General features: G+C 31.5%; 3 protein-coding genes across 3 annotated transcripts; 2 read left to right on the forward strand and 1 right to left on the reverse strand.

The window, feature by feature from the left end:
- Window positions 1–24: 24 nt before the first annotated feature.
- Y92H12BM.1 (WW domain-containing protein) lies at window positions 25–3,536 on the reverse strand (the record flags this gene model as incomplete). Its single annotated transcript, NM_001377633.1, has 3 exons — window positions 25–222; window positions 1,890–2,073; window positions 3,358–3,536. 3 exons carry the CDS (start codon window positions 3,534–3,536, stop codon window positions 25–27), a joined length of 561 nt encoding a protein of 186 aa, NP_001364800.1.
- Window positions 3,537–5,345: 1,809 nt separating this feature from the next.
- Window positions 5,346–13,752, forward strand: Y92H12BR.7 (Phytanoyl-CoA hydroxylase-interacting protein-like C-terminal domain-containing protein; the record flags this gene model as incomplete). The annotated part of the gene is made up of 6 exons (NM_058447.3): window positions 5,346–5,557; window positions 6,536–6,651; window positions 6,716–6,889; window positions 8,293–8,484; window positions 9,945–10,124; window positions 12,869–13,752. The coding sequence occupies 6 exons, from the start codon at window positions 5,346–5,348 to the stop codon at window positions 13,717–13,719; spliced, it is 1,725 nt and encodes a 574-aa protein (NP_490848.2). The 3' UTR covers window positions 13,720–13,752.
- Window positions 13,753–16,711: 2,959 nt separating this feature from the next.
- On the forward strand, window positions 16,712–23,877 carry set-29 (SET domain-containing protein). Its single transcript, NM_058448.6, has 4 exons — window positions 16,712–17,149; window positions 19,234–19,413; window positions 22,218–22,392; window positions 23,388–23,877. The coding sequence occupies exons 1-4, from the start codon at window positions 16,721–16,723 to the stop codon at window positions 23,807–23,809; spliced, it is 1,206 nt and encodes a 401-aa protein (NP_490849.4). The 5' UTR covers window positions 16,712–16,720; the 3' UTR covers window positions 23,810–23,877.
- The last annotated feature ends 224 nt before the right edge of the window (window positions 23,878–24,101 follow it).

Genomic DNA, 24,101 nt, shown 5'->3' on the forward strand with positions numbered 1-24,101 from the left:
TGGTATTTTTAAATAATTTCATATTCAGTTTCCAAAAATGTTCACCTCAAAAGAGCTCTGAAGCCCATTCAACGTGTTTTGCGAGTTTTGACTATTACTTCGAAACGTTACAACACCAGTTTCAGGTGATATATTCTGTGCAAATACAGGACCAGTCATCATCACTTTATTCATCACACGACGGACTGATGGAGATGTTTGAGTTTCACATGTTCGGCGGATCTGGAAATTTTGATTTTTGAAAAATTCCTTTAAAAAAATTGAATTTTTCATCATTTTTTTTTGGGCAAGACAATGCAAAATTTTGAAAAAAAAACACAAATATTTGAAGGAAAATCGATTATTTTTGAAAATTTCTTTTTAAAAAACTGTAATTTTGAATAGTTTAAATACGAAATTCCAAAAACTTTAATAAAAAATTGAAAATTTCTGCGAAAAATCTATTTTTTTTAAGGAATTTAATTGAAAAAAAATAATGCTAAATTTTTCGAAAAAAATTACCGGAAAATCGGGAAAAATCGATTAAAATCTGAAATTTACTCGATTTTTCACATTTTTAAGTCAAGAAATTGTGAAAAAATCAATGAATTTAAAAAAAAAAGAAAATTTACTGAAAATCGGATCTACAAACTGTAGCATTTCTACAGAAAATATATTCAATTTTTCAGAAATTGTGTATAATTTTTGCTTTAGAAAATCGCATTTTGATATTTATGGATTTTTTATGAAATATTAAGCGAATTTAGCGTTTTGGCATTTTCGATGGTAAAAATTGCCGGAAAGTCGAAGAAAATCGGGAAAAATCGATTTTAAAAGTGGAAAAATCGAAAAATAATGCTAAATTGCCGGAAAAATCGATAAAACTAGAAGAAAATTCTGAAAATTTCTACAAAAAATCGCGAAAAATCTCGTCAAATCTCAGCAGTTTTATTCCAAAATTTTATGGAATTTTTTGAAATTTAAAGAATTTTTGTCTTTTTTTGAGAATTTTATGAGTATCCCGTTTTGAGCAGATTAATTAGTAAATTTTGCGGATTTTATGAAGAATCTATTTTTTTTTTGGAATTTAATTGAAATTCCATTAATTTTATGGAAATTCTGCATAATTTCTACAAAAATATCTCGTTTTGAGGGTGATTTTATGAAAAATCGATTATTTTTCTCTGGAATTTTTTTCAACTGCGGTTTTATTATTAAATTCCAAATATTTTAATAAAAAATCGAAAATTTCTGCGAAAAAAATTTTTTTTTATTTTTTTTCAAAAAGTTCAAAATGAGATTTTTAAATATTTACTGCAGTTTAAAAAAATTTCCAAAAAAAATAGATTCTTCATAAAATCCGCAAAAAAGACAAAAATTCTGTATATTTCAAAAAATTCCATAAAATTTTGTAATAAAACTGCTGAGATTTTTAGAGAGATTTTTCGCGATTTTTTGTAGAAATTTTCAGAATTTTCTTCTAGTTTTCTTCGATTTTTCCGGCAATTTAGCATTATTTTTTCGATTTTTCCACTTTTAAAATCGATTTTCCGGCAATTTTTACCATCGAAAATGCCAAAACGCTAAATTCGCTTAATATTTCATAAAAATCCATAAATATCAAAATGCGATTTTCTAAAGCAAAAATTATACACAATTTCTGAAAAATTGAATATATTTTCTGTAGAAATGCTACATTTTGCAGAAATGATCCGATTTTCAATAAATTTTCTTTTTTTTTAATTTATTGATTTTTTCACAATTTCTTGACTTAAAAATGTGAAAAATCGAGTAAATTTCTCGATTTTAATCGATTTTCCGCCGGCAATTTGCATTATTTTTTCGATATTTCCACTTTTAAAATCGATTTTTCCCCGATTTTCTTCTCGATATTCCGCGGCAATTTCTACCTTCGAAACAGCTCCTCCTTCGGTATTTTCCTTCAAAGTCTGCAATTTCGCGAGTGGAATTATATCGATATCGATTCCTGTTGGTTTTTGCCATTTTGTGACACTTGATGAAGCATTATAGTAGTAATAACGGCCAGTTTTCGAGTCAAACAGCTCCCACCACTGATTTTGATGTGTAGTTTTGCTGAAAAAAGCGGGAAAAATTGAAGCTTTTCATAGATTTCATAATTTTTTTTATTGATTTTTTTGTAAATTTTTATCAGTTTTAATGGTTTTTTTATAGATTTTTATAATTTTTTATTGATTTTTTCGTAAATTTTTATCAGTTTTGATGGTTTTTCATAGATTTCATAATTTTTTATAGATTTTTTTGTAAATTTTTATCAGTTTTAATGGTTTTTTATAGATTTTTATAATTTTTTTTTGGATTTCAAAGGATAATTTCATCGATTTCCGCTTTTTTTTTTGGATTTTTTAAAATTGATTTTTTTTTTCATTATTTTTTTTACAGATTTTCAAGGTTACTTAACGATTTTTATGGTTTTTTGGTGAAAATTATGAATTTTTGGATATTTTAGGCAGTTTTTTGACATTAGTTTCCTACTTTAAAGGCGCATGAAGGGTCTCGTCGCGATTTGGAACAAAAAATTTGAATTTTATCAGGTGAAATTGTTTTTAAAATGGAGATTTTCTCGAATTTTCGGGGGGAAATTTTCGGAATTTTAAGGTTAAAAATTGAGTTTTCATCGATTTTTCAAAGGTAATTGAATGGATCTTTCTGAAAAAAAAAACTCAAACTATGGAAAATCTGGCTTTAAAAATTGAATTTTTTGGGAATTATAGCATAAAAATCGGCGAAAAATCTGAATTTTATGATTAAAAATTAAGCTTTTTCCGATTTTTTGAGTAATTTAATAGGTTTTTCGAATTTTTTTTGTCTGAAAAAATTCACGATCTATGGAAAATCTGGCTTTAAATATTAATTTTTCGACGAAAAATCTGAATTTTAAGGTTAAAAATCGTGATTTTTCGGCTTTTTCGAATAATTTGGTAAAATTTTTAAATATTTTTTGAAACAACCGCGAACTATGGAAAATCTGGTTTTAAAAATCAATTTTTCGATGAAAAATCCGAATTTTCCGGTTAAAAATCGTGATTTTTTTCGAATTTTTGAGTAATTTCATAGAATTTTCGAATATTTTCTGGTAAAAAAAAATGGAATCAATTTTTTTGCAATATTAGCATAAAAATCAGCGAAAAATCCGAATTTTCAGATTAAAAATCGCGAATTTTCCTATTTTTTGAGTAATTCAATAGGTTTTTTGAATTTTTTTTCTCAAAAAACTCGAACTATGGAAAATCTGGCTTTAAATATTTATTTTTCAACAAAAAATCCGCATTTTCAGGATTAAAAATCGTGATTTTCTCGAATTTCCAGCCCCCAAAAAACCCGAATAACTAAACTCACACACTGGCACCATGTGGCGGCTCCCATGCACACTGCCCCGTCACTAAATTGGCGTACATTGTCTGCCGTGACTGGGGCTCAACAATTTCGACCCAGTCGACGTTGGCGGCTCGTGAGCCCGTCGTACCGTTCTCGTAGAACTCGGCGCCCCCTTCTGATGTGCCACCATTTATGCTCATTTTAGAGCATTTGGGGTGAAATTTTCTGGAATTTTTTGGTTTTTTTTTCGTTTTTGGGGGGAAAAATTGGCGAATTTTGTATAGTTTTTACCGGGGAAAAAAAGGAAGAACACATGCACTTAGTTGTGTAAACCCAACGGTTTTCAATGGAAAATTGGCTTAAGCGAAGCGCGGAGAAACGGGGAATGTGTAAACAGCCCGGCGAACGGGGCGGTGGGGAGAATCGATTTTCACTTCAACACTGCTAAACAGCTCGCGGCGGCTCGTTATTTCGGAGCATCGTTTGGCAGAATTTTTTAATGGATTTCTAGGGTCCTAATGGGAAAATAAAATATTATAATTTTATAATTTTAAATTGATATTAAATTTAAGTTTTAGAAAAAAAATTGATTTTTTTGCTAGGAAATCTCGATTTCACATCGAAAATTACGCTGAAAAATCAAATTTTAAATCTCAGGTTTTTTTTAGTTAAAATTTAAAAATCGATTTTTTTTTCAATTTTGAATATATTTTGCCAGGAAATCTTAATTTTACACTGATTTTTGCTATTTTTAAGTTATTTCAGCGAATTTTGCACTGAAAAATCTAATTTTTATGCTAAATCTTCCTTTTTTTCCTTTCAAATCAGGTTTTTTATCGAAAAAAGCTCAACTTTTAATCATAAAACTCGGATTTTTCGCCAATTTTTATGCTTTTACTCCGAAAAAATTAATTCCACGAGTTTTTTTTTTGAAAAAATCGGAAAAACCACGATTTTTCGCCGAATGTTATGCTAATATTTTTAAAAAAATTGTTTCTCACTTTAAAATTCAAATTTCCCGAAAAAAAATTCTGCTTATGCTTAAAAATTCGAGAAAATCTCTATTTTTAACCACAAAAAAATTAATTTCTAAAAATTTGATTTTTTTTTTCAATTTTGAATATATTTTGCCAGGAAATCTTAATTTTAAACCTATTTCTCGTTATTTTTAAGTTATTTCAGCGAATTTTGCGCTGAAAAATCAAATTTGAAAGCAAAATTTCCGTTATTTTATCCTTTTTTCATCGAATTAATCTATTTTAAGCTGTAATATACTAAATTTTGCGCTGAAAAATCGGTTTTTCTCCAATTTTTTAAATTATTTTCACTACCTTCAGTTAATTTCTCACTTTTCCGGCTTACACTACAGGAATTTAACATTTAAAACGCAATTATTTCAAATTAAACACTAGAAAACCACGCAAAAATCACTTTTAAATGGTTTTTTTCCCTACTCGGCCTATATTTCTTGTTTTTCATGACTTTTCTAGCAAAATTTTAGGTTTTACAAGCGATTTTTACAAAATTTCACAGATAATTTGAGAAAAAATTAAGAAATTTGGTTGAAAACCCAAAAAAAAAGGTTTTTTAAATTAAATTAAATAAAAAATAAATAAATTCTGAAATTGGGTGTCACTTCACAATTCGGGTAGACTTTTCCCTTGAAGAACCAGAACTACCAGAAAAAATACAGAATTAGCGCTTTTTCATATATTTTTTTAAGTAAAACTTTGAACGGTATGTTTTAATAATTTAAATACACAAAATTGAATTGAAAACAGTTTGTTATTCTACATAATTTTCAATCTCTCCGCCCCATTTTTCAGAATTCTATTTCTCTAAAATTCTACAGCGCATATCTCGAGAGGCGCTAAACAGCACTCACTCGTTATTTCGGAGCATCGTTGTAACTAGTTTTTTATTCAATTTTTTGGTTTTTTCGACGAAAAACGCTTAAAAAACGGTTTTAACCCGATTTTTTCAAATTTTTTTAATTTTTGCACTTCCAGATGTCTTTCAACGGAGGCTGGCAACCTCCATGGCACAACCAAGCCAGCAAACCGGATTCATGGCGTCCCTACGCGAATAATCAAGGCGGAGGCCCGATTCGCCAGCCACCACCACCTCAGGCTCAAAGGAGCAACGGATGGCTTAATGTGCTCGCCAATCCATATTTTTCGAGAAATGTTGGCGCTCAGAGCCATGTAACCAATTATGAGAGGTAGAAATTTAGAATTTCTCTCTGGAAAATGGAGGAATCTGAGTTAAAAATCTCAAATTTTAGATTTTCTAAAATTTTTATATTAAAAATTAGAATTTTCAGAAAATGTTCAATTTGAAGCTAAAAACATCGAAGTTTTGAGAAAAAAAAATTACATTTTTTGATATTTTTGAGGCTAAAAATTTCAATTTTAATTCAAAATTCGGGGAAATTTTGAATTTTCAAAGCTGAAAATTTGTTTTTTTTTAATAAAAAAATGCTAAAAATTCGAATTTTTCAGTAAATTTGCATTTTGGAGCTGAAAAATTTTCATTTCTGCTCCGAAATTTGATTCTTAGTGCTGAAAAATCTTAATTTTTCTGAAATTTCAAGAAATTTCGATTTTTAGCGATAAATTTGAGTTAAAAATCTCAAATTTTAGATTTTCTAAAATTTTTAAATTAAAAATCAAATTTTTTTCAGAAAATGTTCAATTTGAAGCTAAAAACATCGAAGTTTTGTAAAAAAATTTTTAAAATTTTAAAGAAAATTTCAATTTTTGGTGCTCAAAAGTCAAAATTCGGAGAAATTTTGATTTTTTAAGGCTGAAAATTGGTTTTTTTTTTCTAAAAAAATTCCTATTCTGCTTCGAAATTTTGAATGAAAAAAAAATGTTAAAAATTTGATTTTTCCAGAAAATTTGTACTTTGGAGCTAAAAAATTTAATTTTCTGCCCCGAAATTTGATTTTTAGTGCTGAAAATCTGAATTTAATTTTTTTTTTTCAAAAATTCAATGTTTTTAGCTTCAAATTGAACATTTTCTGGAAAAATTCTAATTTTTAATATAAAAATTTTAGAAAATCTAAAATTTGAGATTTTTAACTCAGATTCCTCCATTTTCCAGAGAGATTCAGATTTTCAGCACTAAGCATCGAATTTCGGTGCAGAAAATTGAAATTTTTCTAGCTCCAAAATACATTTTTAATTTTTAATTTCAGAAATCGAATGAACGTCTTCAGTCAGCCCCAGCCAGTAGTTCAGAAGCCTCTGATCTCCCAGGCGCCGCCGCCCGTCAACCCAATGAGCGAATTTGTCCGTCAAACTCTGATGAAAAGTAGAATTTTCCCCCCCCCCCCCGTAAAGTCCCTTAAAATATCTATAAAAATTCAAATTTCCAGATACCCATGTTCCTGGACTCCGTACGGGTCTCCAAATGCGAGATGCTATCAAAAAACGGGCAAAAGCTCGAGAAATTCCGGCGGAGAAAAGAGCAAATGTGGCAACAATTCCAGTCCAATTTTCAGTTTTTTCCGAGAAAATTGAGCTTCGATGGCAGCAGCCGACAGCGAGAAGTATGCGGGGCGTTTTTTAGATTATTTTGGGTCTCGCCGCGCGATCACAGCGAGCTTCTTGATTTTGAAATTTTCAGAAAATTCGGGCTTTTCTACAACAAAAATAAAAAATTCCGAATTTTCGTTATTTTTATTGGAAAATTTCTAGGAAATTCTAATTTTTGGCGCAGAAATGGTCTAAAAATAGATTTTTCAACCGAAATCGCGACGAGACACACTAAAAAGCACGTATGTGCCTTTAAAAACGAAAATTTCATTCATATTTTGGAAAAAATTGTCTAAAAATTAAAAAATTCGATTTTTGCCATAAACAGTCTTCAATTTTCATAAGAAATTCGAATTTTTTACGAAAAAAAAGTCTGAAAAATCAAATTTTCCACCCAGATCGCGACGAGAACCAATAAAAAGCACGTATGTGCCTTTAAAATGAAAAAAATTGATTCAAATTTTGGGAAAAAATTCGTTTTTGCTCCAAAAATTCTATAAATTTTCGATTTTTTTTTGTGCGAAAAAACGATTTTTGGCATGAAAAATCTGCAATTTTCATTGAAAATTCGAATTTTTTACGAAAAAAAGTCTGAAAAATCAAATTTTGAACTCAAATCGTGGCGAGACCCACCAAAAAGCAAGCATGCGCCTTTAAAGACAAAAATTTGAATCAAATTTTCGAAAAAAATTTTACAAAAAATCGAATTTTCTGCTCCAAAAATTAAAAATTTCTATTTTCTTTGTTTAAAAAATTGATTTTTGGCATCAAAAATTCTCAATTTCATAAAACATTCGAATTAAAAAAAAAAAAAAGTCTGAAAAACTCAATTTTTTACACCCAAATCGCGACGAGACCCACCATGCGCCTTTAAAATCAATAATTTGATTCAACTTTTGAAAAAAAATCTCCAAAAAATTGAAATTTTCGATTTTTGCTATCAAAAATTCGAATTTTTTACGAAAAAAAGTCTAATAAATTCAAATTTTAAACCAAAATTGCGACGAGACCCACCAAAAAGCACGTATGTGCTTTTAAAATGAAAAATTTGATTCAAATTGTGCAAAAAATTCTCCAAAAAAACGAATTTTCTGCTCTAAAAACTAAACATTTCGATTTTTGGCAACAAAATTCTCCAATTTTCATTTAAAATTCTAATTTTTAACAAAAAAAAGTCTGAAAAACTCGATTTTTAAACAGAAATCGCGGTGAGACCCACCATGCGCCTTTAAAATCAATAATTTGATTCAAATTTTGAAAAAAATCTCCAAAAAATTGAAATTTTCGATTTTTGGCATCAAAAATCTGCAATTTTCATTAAAAATTTCACAAAAGTCTGAAAGTCAAAATTTTCCACTCAAATCGCGGCGAGACCCACCATGCGCCTTAAAAATCAAAAGATTTTCCAATTTTTCAGAAGACATCAAATTCCTCATCACATCCACCCACACAAAAACCAAAAAAATGACGTCATTCGATCCACAGCCGTCCACTTCGAAAAATTATGAACTTCAAGTAACAGCTGGAGATATTTATAAAATTGAAATTAAATGCATATCAACTGATAAAGATTTTCTTGTTGCAATATGGAGCAAGGAAATTCGGGCTGGTAAGAATTTCTGAGAAAAAATCGAAAAAATAAATTTAAAATTGAAAAAATATTTTTTTCAAATTAATTTTAAAATTGATTAAAAATCGAAAAAATTAATTAAAAAATGAAATTTTTTTTCAATTTTTAATTAATTTTTATTCAATTTTTATTTAATTAAAAATTGGAAAAAATAGAAAAAAATTATTCAAAAAGTAAAAAAAAACCTAAATTTTAATTTTCGAGCAGGCAAGGGAGAAAAATTGAAAAAAATAATTAAAAAATTAATTAAAAATCGAAAAAGAAAACTAATTAAAAATTGAAAAAAACTTAATTAAAAATCTAAAAAATTCGAAATAATTAAAATTGGGAAAATATTTTTTTTTCCATTTTTAATTAATTTTTTAATTGAAAAAATTATTCAAACAGCTAAAAAAAACATAAATTTCAATTTTCGAGCAGGTAAGGGAGAAAAATTGATTTTAAAAAAATTAATCAAAAATTGAAAAAAATTAATTTGAAATTAATTAAAAATCTAAAAAATTCGAAAAAAAACCTAAGTTTTAAGCTCTGAATAGTAAAAATTTAAAGAAATTTAAATTTTTTGGTCCAAAAAATGAAATTTAAAAAATTTTAGAAACAAAATTCAATAAATTTCGATTTTTAGCGGTAAATAGGAGTAAAAAATTGAAAAAAAAGATTTGAAAAGTTAAAAAAATAATTTAAAATTGGAAAAAGTATTTTTTTCAATTTTTAATTAATTTTAAAATTGGAAAAAATTAATTAAAATCGAAAAAAAAATATTCAAAAAGTAAAAAAAAAAAACCTAAATTTTAATTTTCGAGCCGCTAAGGGTGGAAAATTGAAACAATTTTTTTTTTTTTTAATTTTAAATTAATTTTAAAATTGATTAAAAATCGGAAACATTATTTGAAATTCCAATAAATTAATTAAAAACTGGAAAAAAATGATTAAAAATCGAAAAAATTAATTTAAAATTATTCAAAAAGTTTTAAAAAACCTGAATTTTAAGATCTGAAAATCAAAATTTGAAGGTAAAAACTCGAAGAATTTTTGAGAAAAAAATTGAATTTTTAGTTAGTTTTGAACTTTTCATGCTGAAAAATTGAATTTTTTAAATTTTGAGCACCAAAAATCTCAATTTTTGGTGCTCAAAATTCAAAATTCGGGGAAATTTTAAATTTGCCTGAAAATTTGTTTTTTTTTTTTTTACTAAAAATATTCTAAAAATTCCAAATTTTCAGTAAATTTGTATTTTGAAGCTGAAAAAATTTAACTGAAAATCTGAATTTTTCTAAATTTTCCATATTTTTGTTGCAAAAATTTTGATTTTGTTCAAAAAATAATTTTTAGAAAGCTTCATCTTTTCCTGCTAATTTTTATCAAAAAAAATTACTGAAACTCCAAGATTTTTATAATTTTTTTCAAAAAAACCTCTAAAAAGAGTCTAAAATTTCCAGAATTCAGCTACAGCGAGCTGAAGCGTCTTCTTCAAAAGTGCTATCAATTCGTGCAACGTGGAATCCCAAATGCCGAACCTTTAATGCATGAGTTTTGTGTAGTGTACAGATGCAAACCTAAAGTCTATTGGGATGAGATTCATCATTGTTGTAATGATGTTATGCAGAAATATATTAAAGGTATAAGATTTCGTGAAAATTTCGCCGTTTTTTCCTCACTTTTTAGAGAAAATAGTGGAAAAAAGACGTGAAATTATCCATAAAAATGATAAATTTTCAGAAAAAAAATTTATATTGTAACTTAAATAGACCAAAATGAGCTCAATTTAACAAATTTTGTAGTGAAATTTCTCAGAAACTTTTTAAAAAAATTATTGTTGAGAAACACTGCAACTTTTTCCTCACGAGGGACGAGGAAAAGTGGTTTCTAGGCCATGGCCGAGGGGCCGACAAGTTTCAGCGGCCATTTATCTTGCTTTGTTTTCCGCCTGTTTTCTTTCGTTTTTCATCGATTTTTTTCGTTTTTTCTTAATAAAACTGATAAATAAATATTTTTTGCAGATGCTAAAACAATTTCCAAGTAAAAAATTATGTATTCAGTGGGCAAGCAGCGGTGAAAGTGGTCAATGTAATATGATGGATTACGGGAATACAAAACCTAAACTTTTTCTGAAACATGATACATATGATGCTTAGATGCTGAAGCTACCTGATTTTCATAACGAGACCGCTACCTGATTTTCATAACGAACTTTTTTGGTGAAAATCTCCACTTTTTCACCAAAAAAGTTGAATTTTGGAAACCTCAAAACTTTTTCAGCGGTCTCGTTATGAAAATCAGGTAGTCTCAGCATTTAAGCAGCATATGTATCATGTTTCAGAAAAAGTTTGGGTTTTTATTCACGTAATCCATCATATTACATTGACCACTTTCACCGCTGCTTGCCCACTGAATACATAATTTTTTTACTTGGAAATTGCTTTAGCATCTGCAAAAAATATTTGTTTATCAGTTTTAATAAGAAAAAACGGGAAAAAGCTGTGAAAAACGAAAGAAAACAGGCGGAAAACAAAGCAAGATAAATGGCCGCTGAAACTTGTCGGCCCCTCGGCCATGGCCTAGAAACCACTTTTCCTCGTCCCTCGTGAGGAAAAAGTTGCAGTGAGAAGCCTCATTATGGTCCCAAAAGACAGAGTTTAATTACGAGAACATTCAAAATTTCGATGAAAAATGGCAGAATTTTCTCAAATTTTCATTGAGAATGTGCAATAAAAATGATGAGTGGAACAAAAAAATATTTTAGCTGATGATTTTAGCTATAAAATCCCGAGAATACGTATTGCACAACATATTTGACGCGCACAAAATATCTCGTAGCGAAAACTACAGTAATTCTTTAAATGACTACTGTAGTGTCGATTTACGGGCTCAAATTTCGAAAATACGAAAATCTTTTCGAATTTTGACAGCGATATTCAATTTTTTTTTCTTCCTTTTTTGTATTGTTTTGTGCTTTGTTTCAATATTTTATCCATTAATAAATGAATTTATTTGAAAAACGTCCGATATTGGCTTAATTTTGATGAGAAAACTCGTAAAAACGTACTTTTACACTATTTCCCGTCAATCTGCACAATAGACGGGTAATAATGTAAAAATACGTTTTTACGAGTTTCCTCATCAAAATTAAGCCAATATCGGACGTTTTTCAATTAAATTCATTTATTTATGAATAAAATAGTGAAAGAAAGCACAAAACAATACAAAAAATGAATAAAAAAATTGAATATCGCTGTGAAACTTGAAAGCAAAAATATTTTCGAAAAAAATGTGATCACGTAAATCGACACAAGAGCGCTACAGTAGTCATTTAATGGGTTACTGAAGTTTTCGCTACGAGATATTTTGTTTTTTTTGGGTTGTGTTTTTTAAAATGAAATTTTTTTTTTTCAAATTTCTACATTTTCAGACTTTTTTTGAGATTTTTGGAACGATCGCAACAGTAGTCATTTTAAGGATTACTGTAGTTTTCGCTACGAGATATTTAGCGCGTCAAATATGTTGCCCAATACGCATTCTCAGAGTTTTGTGTTACCGTAATAATGAAAATAAATTTTTTAAATGTATACATTTTCAGACGTTTTTTTTTCGGATTTTTGGAACATATATGTTGAAGGATTTTTTATATTTAAAAAAATTGGAAAATTTGGAGTATTAGAAAAATTTCAATGTTTTTGAAATAATGATGGAAAAATAATAAAAAATTTATTCGGGAAAAGTTGTAAAAAACCTAAAAATTTTAAAGCTTTTTTTCAACTTTTCCCAATTTTTAAAAAAAATTTTCATCATTATTTCAAAAACACTGAAATTTTTCTAAAAGTCCAAATTTTCCAATTTTTTAAATATACAAATTCCTTCAAAATATATGTTCCAAAAATCCGAAAAAAAAACGTCTGAAAATGTAGAAATTTAAAAAATTTATTTGCATTATTACGGGAACACAAAATTCTGAGAATGCGTATTGCACAACATATTTGACGCGCAAAATATCTCGTAGCGAAAACTACAGTAATCCTTTAAATGACTACTGTAGCGGTTGTGTCGATTTACGGGATCTTGATTTTTTTTTAAATTCAATTTTATTTAATATTTGTCATTTTGTCATTTTTGTGATTAAAATTTAAAAAAAAAATTTTATCAATTAATAAAAACGATTTCCGTAAATCGACACAAGAGCGCTACAGTATTAATTTAATGGACTACTGTAGTTTTCGCTACGAGATACTTTGCGCGTCAAATATGTTGTGCAATACGCATTCTCAGAATTTTGTGTTCCCGGGATAAAATTAGCTCAATTTTTTTCGAAATTTTGAACAGCCACGAAAAAGAAGCAAAAAAAAGAGAAAAAAGTGTGTTTTTTCAGACGACAATGGTCAACCGGGAAACCTGATAAATGGAAAAATCAATGGCCTATTCTTCTCGGCTCGCCTGCTCCCCGACCTCACACTTCCCCAGTTCTCCCCATTTGGAAATGTCCGAATGGTCATAAACTGTTTCGTTATTCTGAATCCAGAACGTCACAATTTCTATTTTGCCGATTTTTACTGCAACAAGAACATACACTACGTGACAGTGGTGATTTGTTTGGTGAACTCGGAGACCGATTTGTACTGCCGCGAGAAGCTGGTAAAGCTGAATCCACTCTCGAATCCGTTTGTGAAGCTCGTACCGCCGGTGGTAGATCAATTCGGCCAGTGGAGATTCTATGTTAATTATACACTATGGGTAGAACTTTATTACACAGAGGACATACAGCTAGACATGGGACAATTCTCAGCGATTATGGCGACCGGAGCAGGAACGTCCAGGATAGGAGGTCTACCGAACAATAAGCAATGCACAATGTGCAATTTGTATCCGATTGGAAAGAAGAAGCTTCCAGTGGCTCCGGTGGTGGAAGCTGCTTCAGTGAAAAATGTAGACTCTACGATGACTACGATACTTCGAGAGGGTTGTGGTCATGTGGATTCGGAGGTGGCAGATACCCTGGCCTATCTGATAGATCGAGTTGAAGAACGGAGCCTGACGGCTCAGGAGCTCGCGGAGAAGCTTGATCCAGAACTTGTGAAAGCTGTGGATCATATGAATAAGGCTGTGGCTCGGGAGAAGAATGCATCGATGACGTCGATATTTAGGAATTTGAATGATTTTGTTACGGGGTTTAATAAGCGGAGAGATGCGTTGTTTGAAGAGATTAAGAAGTTGAAGAATTAGGGTTTTGAAGCAGGGGAAAATGCGAAAAAATGCTTTGGCAAACATTCCAAATTTCACTTTTTCGGGGGTTTTTTTCAAAAAAGAGCCAAAAAATTCAGAAAAATTGCAAAAAATTTCAAATTTTCTCCGATTTTCTGGTTTTTTACCCGAATAAGTGCCAAAAAACCAGAAAAATTGCAAAAAATTCTAATTTTTTTCGGATTTTCTGGGTTTTTTCTTTCAAAAAAGTGCCAAAAAAATTCAAATTTTCTCTGATCACGTGGTTTCAAAGTGTCCCATTTCGGTTTGATCTGCGTTGATCTACAAAAAATGCGGGAGAAGAGAACTGATTTCGCATGGTTAAGAACGTGTGTTGACATCACATTTTTTTGGGCAAAAAATTCCCGCACTTTTTGTAGATCAAACGTGTGTATTTCACACTGAATTTTTGCAAAATGTTTGAATTAATTGCTTATAATTTTATATCTAGAATTTGTGGAATTTTTGGCAAAAAAAACAGAAAATTTTTCTCAAAAATTTGAAATTTGTGAAATTCGGTGTAAAAATTTAGAATTTTGCAATTTCCTAAGGGTTTTTGCCCAAAAAATGTGACGTCAGCGCACACGTTCGTTTTTTTTGTTAATTTTTGAAAATAACAACAAAAAAACCATTTTTCCGGGTCTTGAAGCGATTTTCGCTAACTTTTCTCCGGAAAATTATTGCAAATGCGCTCTATCGCACTCCTGAAACCAAAAAATCACTTTAAGCCCCGAAAAATGTCTGATAGAGCGTATTTACTTACATTAATTTTTACAAAATTTTAGTATATATTTTTGATTTTTCAAAAAAATATTTTCAAACATCGAACATTTTTCTAGAAATTTTATTTTCTTGAAAATCCGAGAAAAAAATTTTTTTTTTGCAAATTTTCTAAATTTTTCGAAAAAAACCCCCGAAAATCAAACAGACATTTTTCTGAAAAATAGAGCTGAAATCGGAAAATCGGGGTAGTTGAAATCTACGGGGTTCGGAATTCCATTGAGCACGTGGTGCCAGGTTGTCTCATCACGGTTTGATCTACAAAAAATGCGGGAATTTTTTGCCCAAAAAAATGTGACGTCAGCTCGTTCTTAATCATGAGAAATCAGTTAAAAACTCTGCGTCTCCTCTTCTCCCGCATTTTTGGTAGATCAACGTAGATCAAGCCAAAATGAGACAAAGTGACAGAATTTCTTATATTTTTTTCCACATTTTCAATATTTTCGGAAAATAAAAATTTTAGGAAAAATAAAATTCTTGAATTTTGAAATTTCGGCGTCAAAATTAGTACTTTTGCAGTTGAAAGTTTGCCTAAATAGATATTTTAAAAAATATTTGGAATTACAAACAAAAAAATCATTATTCTCACATTTTTACAGATATTTTTTCCCAAATTTCTAACCAAAATTTCAAATCTAAAATTTTCGTAAATTTCTAAAAAAAAATTTGCAGGCGTCAAAATCTAGTTTTTAGAAAAAAAATTTTTTTTTTTGGATTTTTTTCAGAAAAAAAGCTTTAAAAAAATTTTTTTGAAACACGCACTTTTTGTCGATTTTTCCCAATTTTTTCTCTCTTTCTATGCAATTTTTATTATCAACTACACTTTTTTTCTGTTGTTGTAATATTTGTATTATTATATACTCACCTGGTGCCAGGGGCTGTCCCATTACGGTTTGATCTACAAAAAATGCGGGAATTTTTCGCCCAAAAAAATGTGACGTCAACCACACGTTCTTAGCCATGCGAAATTTAAACAGTTCTCTGAATAATAAAAAAAATTGATTTTACAAAAAAGACCAAAATTCTTAAGATAACAAAACTTTTTGGGTCTCGAGGCGAAAATGTGCGACAGAGCGTACTTGCATTAATTTTTACAAAGTAGCATTTTTTGGAATAACATTTTTTAATTTCCAAATAAACATTTATGTAAGTACGCTCTATCGGACATTTTTCTAAAAAGTTCATTTTCTTGAAAAACAGAGAAAAATTGGATTTTTTGCAATTTTTCTGAATTTTTCGAAAAAAAAACCCCGAAAATCAGACAGACTTTCGGTTTGACGGTTTAATCTACAAAAAATGCGGGATTTTTTTGCCCAAAAAAATGTGACGTCAACCACACGTTCTTAACCATACGAAATCAGATGAGAACTCTGCGTCTCCTCTTTTCCCGCATTTTTTGTAGATCTACGTAGATCAAGCCGAAATGGGGCACTCTGACACCATGTGTATCCCCCTTCTTAAAATTTTACATTCCATTCCACTTTTTCTCTCTTGGATTTTCTGTACGACGTGTATGAACTATCAAAAAAAAACGGTTACCTAGCAATTTTTTGTCATTTTTTATATATACAATTTTTTTGTTAATAAAAATTTTTTGTAATTTTTTGCCGAAATTTCCATAATTTTTGATTTGAAAATCAACTTTCAGCTATCTTTTTTTCATTGATTTTTTGAAATTTTCAAATCCAAACAGTGCAATTGCGCTCCATTGATAAGCATCACGATGTCCTGTAGTCTGCGTGGACAAGACAAAATAGAATTTTTTTTTTTCAAAAAACATTTTGGCGGGCAATTTGAATTTTCCAAAAATTATGAGCGGGAAATTCAAATTTTCTCCGAAAACATTCGGAAATTTTAATTTTTTCAAAAAAATATTTTTTATTTTCCAACCATTTTTTTCATGGAATTCTAGCTTCCCTCATATATTGAAACGGAAGAGTTTTTGCCGAACTAGGCCATTTTGGCTCAGTAGATTTACGGCGCGTCGCGTGGCTCGATTTTAGTTGTAAAACTAAATGAACTTGTCCGTGTGGAGTACACGACTTTCCCGTCCGGCAGGCGATTGTCAATGGAGCGCGAAACAATTCAAACTCCTGCAAAAATGTCCATGTGGAGTACACGAGTACACGGTGTGAATTATCAATGGAGCGCGTTTACCCACGCCTTGAAAACGAAATTTTTTTAAACATTTCAGCCCTAAAAAATGAACGAATTCATTTCCTGGTGCAAAGGCCGTGGCTATCAATTCGATGGCCTAGAAATCACATGTCCACCACCCGGAAATTGCGGGAACGGAATCTACGCGACAACAGGATTCCGTACTGGAAAAGCGTTTATAACTCTTCCAGAGACTGATATGATCAACGCGGCACTTGTCGTAGATCTCCCGGTTTATCGCAAAAAATTGGCAAAAATCGGCGGAGAAAAACTGAAGCCAATGGAGATTTTGACAATGTTTTTCGCGTTTGAAGACACGGAACACTCCGCCTGGTCACCTTATTTAAAAGTTTTACCAAAGGAATTTAATACGCCAGCTTTTAAGGGAATTGACTATGATGTGAATACTCTTCCGTTGTCTATTCGAAAATATTGGATTGATCAGAAAAAGGAAATTTCCGAGATTTCGGAAAAGGTAGTGAAAAGTGTCACGAAAAATCCAATTTTTCTCCGATTTTCGGGGGTTTTTCTTCAAAAAAGTTCCAAAAAATTCAGAAAAATTGCAAAAAATTTCAATTTTTCTCCGATTTTCTGGTTTTTTACCCAAAAAAGAGCCAAAAAATTCAGAAAAATTGCAAAAAATTCTAATTTTTTTCGGATTTTCTGGGTTTTTTCTTTAAAAAAAAAAGCCAAAATTTCAAATTTTCTCTGATCACGTGGTGCCAGAGTGTCTTATTTCGGCTTGATTTACGTTGATCTACAAAAAATGCGGGAAAAGAGACGCAGAGTTTTTAACTGATTTCTCATGGTTAAGAACGTGCTGACGTCACATTTTTCTGGGCGAAAAATTCCCGCATTTTTTGTAGATCAAACCGTGATGGGACAGTCTGTCTGATTTTCGGGGTTTTTTTTTCGAAAAATTCAGAAAATTTGCAAAAAAAAATTTTAATTTTGTAAAAATTAATGTAAATACGCTCTATCAGACATTTTCCGGGGCTTAAAGTGATTTTTTGGTTTCAGGAGTGCGATAGAGAGCATTTGCAATAATTTTCGGGAGAAAAGTTAGCGAAAATCGCTTCAAGACCCGGAAAAATGTTTTTTTTTGTTATTTTCAAAAATTAAATAAAAAATTTGAAAAACTTTTTTTGAATCTTTGCAAAAAATCATTTTTTTTCAAAATTGTTTCTTTTTTTTCAAGATTTCGGAAAAGGTAGTGAGAAGTCAAAAAAAAATCCAATTTTCTCCGATTTTCGGGGTTTTTTTTTGTTGGAAAAAAAAGTGCAAAAAATTTCAAATGTTCTCTGATCACGTGGTGTCAGTGTGTCTTATTACGGCTTGATCTACGTTGATCTACAAAAAATGCGGCAGAGTACTCAACTGATTTCGCATGGTTAAGAACGTGCTGAAGTCGCATTTGTTCGGGAAAAAATTGGGACAGTCTGTCTGATTTTCGGGGGTTTTTTTTCGAAAAATTCAGAAAAATTGCAAAAAATCCAATTTTTCTCTGTTTTTCAAGAAAATGAACTTTTTAGAAAAATGTCCGATAGAGCGTACTTATATAAATGTTTATTTGGAAATTAAAAAAATGTTATTCCAAAAAATGCTACTTTGTAAAAATTAATGCAAGTACGCTCTGTCGCACATTTTCGCCTCGAGACCCAAAAGGTTTTGTTATCTCAAAAATTTTGGTATTTTTTGAATAAAAACCTCGTTTTATAATATTTCTTCGAGATTTTCATCAATTTTCGGGTTTTATTTGAAAAAAAAACGTTTTGAAATTATAAAAATTATCACGAAAATAAAACAAAATTCTGAGAATGCGTATTGCACAACATATTTGACGCGCTAAATATCTCGTAGCGAAAACTACAGTAATTTTTTTAAATGACTACTGTAGCGCTTGTGGCGATTTACGGGATCTCATTCTTCGAAAAAAAGAAAATGGAGATCCCGTAAATCGACACAAGAGCTACAGTATTAATTGAATGGATTACTGTAGTTTTCGCTACGAGATATTTTGCGCGTCAAATATGTTGTGCAATACGCATTTTCAGAATTTTGTGTTCCCGTAATAAAGTTAAAATCTATACGATTTTTTAAATTCAATGTAATCTTTTTTTTAAAGAAAGTGTAGCCAAAATTCGAAACATTGATGAGCAATTACGCTCTGTCGCACACTTTTTTTTTCAGAAAATTGTCTCGAGCCACGTGGGGTGCCAGGGGCTGTCCCATTACGGTTTGATCTACAAAAAATGCGGGAATTTTTGTGTCCAACAAAATGTAACGTCAGCTTGAGAATTCTGCGTCGACATTCTCCCGCATTTTTTGTAGATCAGCATAGATCAAGCCGAAATGAGAGACTCTGCTACCACGTGCGTGCCGAGTCCAAAAACAATTATTTGGGTAGAGAGCAAAATTTTTGATAATAAGTTTTTTGTTTTTACAGATTTTTTACAGAATGCCAATTTTGAAGAAAACCCCCAAAATACAGGGAAATTTCAAATTCCCGCCCCCCCCCCCCCCCCCATCATTATCACTAGAGCACACTTGCATTTTCAGCTCCGCCGCCTCTTTCCCGAACTGAGCCACGACAAGATATTATGGGCGTGGCATGTGGTGAATACTCGGTGCATTTTCGTTGAAAATGAAGAGCACGATAATGTGGATAATAGTGATGGAGATACGATTGCAGTTATTCCATATGTTGATATGCTTAATCATGATCCGGAAAAATATCAGGTTCGGGAAAAACTAAGAAAAATTGGAAAAATTTCAGTTTTTTCTGATTTTTTTCGATTTTTCTGGCGAATTTATGTGAAAATTCAGGTTTTTAGGGCATTTTTTGATGGAAATCTGAATATTTCCGCTTTTTCTGATGGATTTATGTGAAAATTCAGGTTTTTAGGGCATTTTTTGAGGGAAATCTGATTTTTTTTCGATTTTCTGGCGAATTTATGTGAAAATTCAGGTTTTTAGGGCATTTTTTGAGGGAAATCTGAATTTTTTCGGTTTTTCGGATGGATTTATGTGAAAATTTTAAGGTTTAGGGTATTTTTACGGGAAAAATGGATTTTTAGCCGTTTTTTGTGGAAAATTCCGATTTTTTGCCGAATTTTTAAGAAAATTTCGGATCAAAAAAGACTTTTCAGGCTTTTAGGAACATTTTTTAAAGGAAATCTGAATATTTCCGCTTTTTCTGATGGATTTATGTGAAAATTCAGGTTTTTAGGGCATTTTTTGATGGAAATCTGAATATTTCCGCTTTTTCTGATGGATTTATGTGAAAATTCAGGTTTTTAGGGCATTTTTTGAGGGAAATCTGATTTTTTTTCGATTTTCTGGCGAATTTATGTGAAAATTCAGGTTTTTAGGGCATTTTTTGAGGGAAATCTGAACTTTTCCGATTTTTCCAACCAATTTCTGTGAAAATGCAGGTTTTCGAGACACATTTTTGAAGGAAATCGTAAAATGTTCGGTTTTTCTGAAGGATTTATGTGAAAAAAAAAATTTTTGAACATGGATCCCTGAGAAAATTTATTTTAAAAAGCTGAAAAATGCGCGAAAATTCTTAATTTTTATTGAAACTTTTATTATTTTTTGATGACATTAATATCAAAATCCGGCAAAAAATAATACATTTTTTGAAAAAAAAAATTCGAAAAATCGCAAAATATTTTTTTGTCGAAAAAAAGTTTTTTTTTTTGAAACGTGGCACTCACGTTGTGTCAGAGTGTCCCATTTCGGCTTGATCTACGTTGATCTACAAAAAATGCGGGAAAATGAGACGCAGAGTTCTCAACTGATTTTGTCACATTTTTTTGGGCAAAAAATACCCGCATTTTTTGTAGATCAAACCGTATTGAGGCAACGTGGCAACACACCTCAGATTTTGAAAAAAATTGAGGATAGCGGGCCCTGCGGGCCCGCCAGTTGTAGGGGGTGTAAGGCGAGTCTCCTTGCCGGTTCAGTTCAAGCTGAGTTTTGATTGATTGAAGTTTGAGGAGGCTTTATATTAGGGGAGACGTACCCATATTTTGTATAAAATCGAGTATTTCTATTCGAATCCCGATTACTCACAAAAAACAAAAAATTTATCACTTGGTAGAATTGAACCAACTACCAAAATTTCTGCAGTCATACGCACTAACCACCCGGCCATGCGGGAGAGAGCTCAAACTGGAAGTAAGGAATGTAAATTTCTGAAGGGAGTCGTCTTTCAATTCCGCTTTCTTCAATTATGACTATTTGGGGAAAGACGTTCGAAAACCGTTTATCACTGATAAGTCAGCGGGAAACCTAATTTTTGAAAGTTTTATTACAGCATTGTACTCATCATAAAATTCCCGAAAGGGAGACGTACAGTTAAGGGCTATATCTTGTACACAGACAGATGTATAGAAAAAAACATGTTTTGGCCTGAAAATAAATAAAAAATAATATCTCTTGGCAGAGCATTGCTAATGCGACGAAACTTCATCTTTCATTAGATAAAATCAAAAACTATGAATAAAAAATATATTCCGCAAAACTTTAGTGGATAAAATGTTCAGGGGACCCAGGAAACCACTCCCCCCAGTACTAAATTTTTGAATTATTTTTTTCTTGAAAAATTTTCCCACTGAACTTTTTACAAATTTTATATGTCTCGATGCGTCTTGATGAGACCTACACGTCAATTTTTAGAAAACTAAGAAAACTTAAAAACTGACCGAGTTATGATTGAAAAAGTAGATTCACGAAAATGGAAAAGTGTGCAAAATTTGGCACTTATTCGTCTTGCTCGGCCGACTCATAGAACTTTTCTCAATTCTGAGTTAAACATCGTGTTTAGCGTATTTTTTTACGTGGGGTAAGCAAAAAAAATATCAAAAAAGATGAAGTAGAACTTGAGATAAAGACGAAAAACTACTTTTTCGGAAAAAAAAATTTTTTTTGGCAAAATGGCATTTTTTTACCTTTTGTTTTATCACAACTTTTTTTCGTTTGCACTTATGAACTCAAACTTTTTTTCAAAAAATCAGTCTCTCTGAGTAGTATCTTGCACATGAATTTGAAATGAAACCGAGCAAAACCCGAATTTTAATTCAATTAAAACATGGTTTTTTGGGGGTAAAAAGAGCAAAAAATTTTTTTTTCAAACTGGGGAAAGCCGCCCTGGGCTCAATTTTGCTCTGAACTTAGTTCCGTTTTCTGCTCCACCGTGGGGCAAAATATTTCTAGTAGGATTTCAAATATTAGAGCATGATGTCGCGCGGCTCTGGAGTTATTAATGAAAACGAAGTGGGACATTTTTTCGCAAGCCAAAAAAAACGCGAAAAAGGGGCGGAGTCGCCACACTCGGCATTTATTAGAGGCTGCTTGGCAGAAAAATCAATTTTTTTTGAAAATTTCTTTCAAAATTTCCAGGTTCCAAGGAATACCGATTTTTCAGGAAACTAACCGAAAAAAAAAACAAAAAGTTTCGAATTTTCAAATACTGCTGAAAAAATAATGTTTTGAAAAACAACACTATAATTTTACAGTAAAAAAAATCCAATTTCCAGGGTCTCGCACTTCATGAAAAGCGAAACGGGCGGTACGTTGTCCAGGCGAAGCGTCAAATTCAAGAAGGCGAACAAATATTCGTGTGTTATGGTGCACATGACAATGCTCGGCTGCTCGTCGAGTACGGCTTCACACTGCCACACAATTTGGGCGCTAAAGTGCTCATTCCGCAAGGTACCGTACTCTTACAGTACCCCGACCATATCCCCCAACTAACCGCAAACCAATATCCCTTCAAAAAACCAAAAGTGATTTTTTTCTAAAACTACAGTAATCCTACAGTACCCCTACAGTACCCCGACAATATCCCCCCGCTTACCCCAAACCATTATCCCTTCAAAAAAAGAAAAGTCATTTTTTTTTCCAAAACTACAGTAATCCTACAGTACCCCAACCATATCCCCCGCTGACCCCAAACCATTATCCCTTCAAAAAACGAAAAGTCAGTTTTGCTAAACTACAGTAATCCTAGAGTTATCCTACCGTAATCCTACAGTACCCCGACAATATCCCCCCCACTGACCCCAAACCAATATCCCTTCAAAAATCGAAAATTCATATTTTTCTTAATCTACAGTAATCCTACAGTGCCCCTACAGTACCCCGACAATATCCCCCCGCTGACCCCAAACCAATATCCCGTCAAAAAACGAAAATTCATATTTTTCTTAATCTACAGTAATCCTACAGTGCCCCTACAATACTACTACAGTACCCCGACCATATCCCCACTAATCCCGAACCAATATCCCTTTAACAGACGAATAGTTATTTTTCCTGAAATACAGTAATCCTATCGTACCTCTACAGTACTACTTCAGTACCCCGACCATTTCCCCCACTAACCTTAAACCAATATCCCGTCAAAAGACGAAAAGTAAATTTTTCTAAAACTACAGTAATCCTACAGTACTCCGACCATATCCCTCCACTAATCTGAAGTTATTATTCCTTCAAAAAACGAAAATTCATGTTTTTCTAAACTACAGTAATCCTACAGTACACCTACAGTTGTACTACAGTACCCCGACCATATCCCTCCACTAATCTGAAGTTATTATTCCTTCAAAAAACGAAAATTCATGTTTTTCTAAACTATAGTAATCCTACAGTACCCCTACAGTACCCTTTTTTCTGAAATTATTATCAAATCTCAGTTTTTCTTCCAGAAATGCTGTTAACCCTTGCAAAAATCGCCGGAATCCAGGTAACCCGGGAGCATGAGATGGTCCTCGAAGAGGTCGGGCTCCCGAGCCATCTCTACGCAACCGATGAGGGTCCGAGTTGGTCCCTACGCACAAACATCCGTGTGATGCTCCTCGAGCACTGGCAAATGGCGAACGGGCGCTGGAAGAAGATCATCTACTCGCACGATCCGATTGATGATGAGGTGGATGAGAAAATCGATGAGAAGCTGGAGATAATGCTGAAAGAGCTGAGAAATGGGGTGGCGGAGAAGGCGAAAAAGATGCCGACGGATGTGAAATGGATGTGGGAGGAACAGGTCAAAGTGTGTGATGTGGCACTTCAATCGTTTGAGAAAAAGGAGAAGCTGGAAGAGAAGGAGAAGCTGACAGAAGAATATAGTTAAATCTTGTTTTTTTTTGTTAAAAATTTAGTTTGATATTTATGTTGATGTTAAAAATGAAAATGGTTTTCAAATAATTTTTTTTTAATTTAGGAAGAAACCAATTTTCAGGAAAGTTTTTCCTAAAACTACAGTAATCCTACAGTACCCCGACCATATCCCTCCACTAACCCCAAACCAACATTGCATCAAAAAACGAAAAGTAATTTTTTTCTAAAACTACAGTAATCCTACAGTACTCCTATAGTATCCCTAAAGTTGTATACTACAGTACCCCGACCATATCCCCCCGCTA

The sequence above is a fragment of the Caenorhabditis elegans genome, chromosome I (genome assembly GCF_000002985.6).
Source record: "Caenorhabditis elegans chromosome I".
In the NCBI taxonomy this organism is placed as follows: domain Eukaryota; kingdom Metazoa; phylum Nematoda; class Chromadorea; order Rhabditida; family Rhabditidae; genus Caenorhabditis; species Caenorhabditis elegans.

Bases quoted from the DNA above. Each gene is read 5' to 3' on its own strand.
- set-29 (NM_058448.6), top strand. From the start codon at position 16,721: ATGAACGAATTCATTTCCTGGTGCAAAGGCCGTGGCTATCAATTCGAT. The intron at 17,150-19,233 runs GTAGTGAAAAGT...TTGCATTTTCAG, and splicing joins TTTCCGAGATTTCGGAAAAG to CTCCGCCGCCTCTTTCCCGA. The intron at 22,393-23,387 runs GTACCGTACTCT...TTTTTCTTCCAG, and splicing joins TAAAGTGCTCATTCCGCAAG to AAATGCTGTTAACCCTTGCA.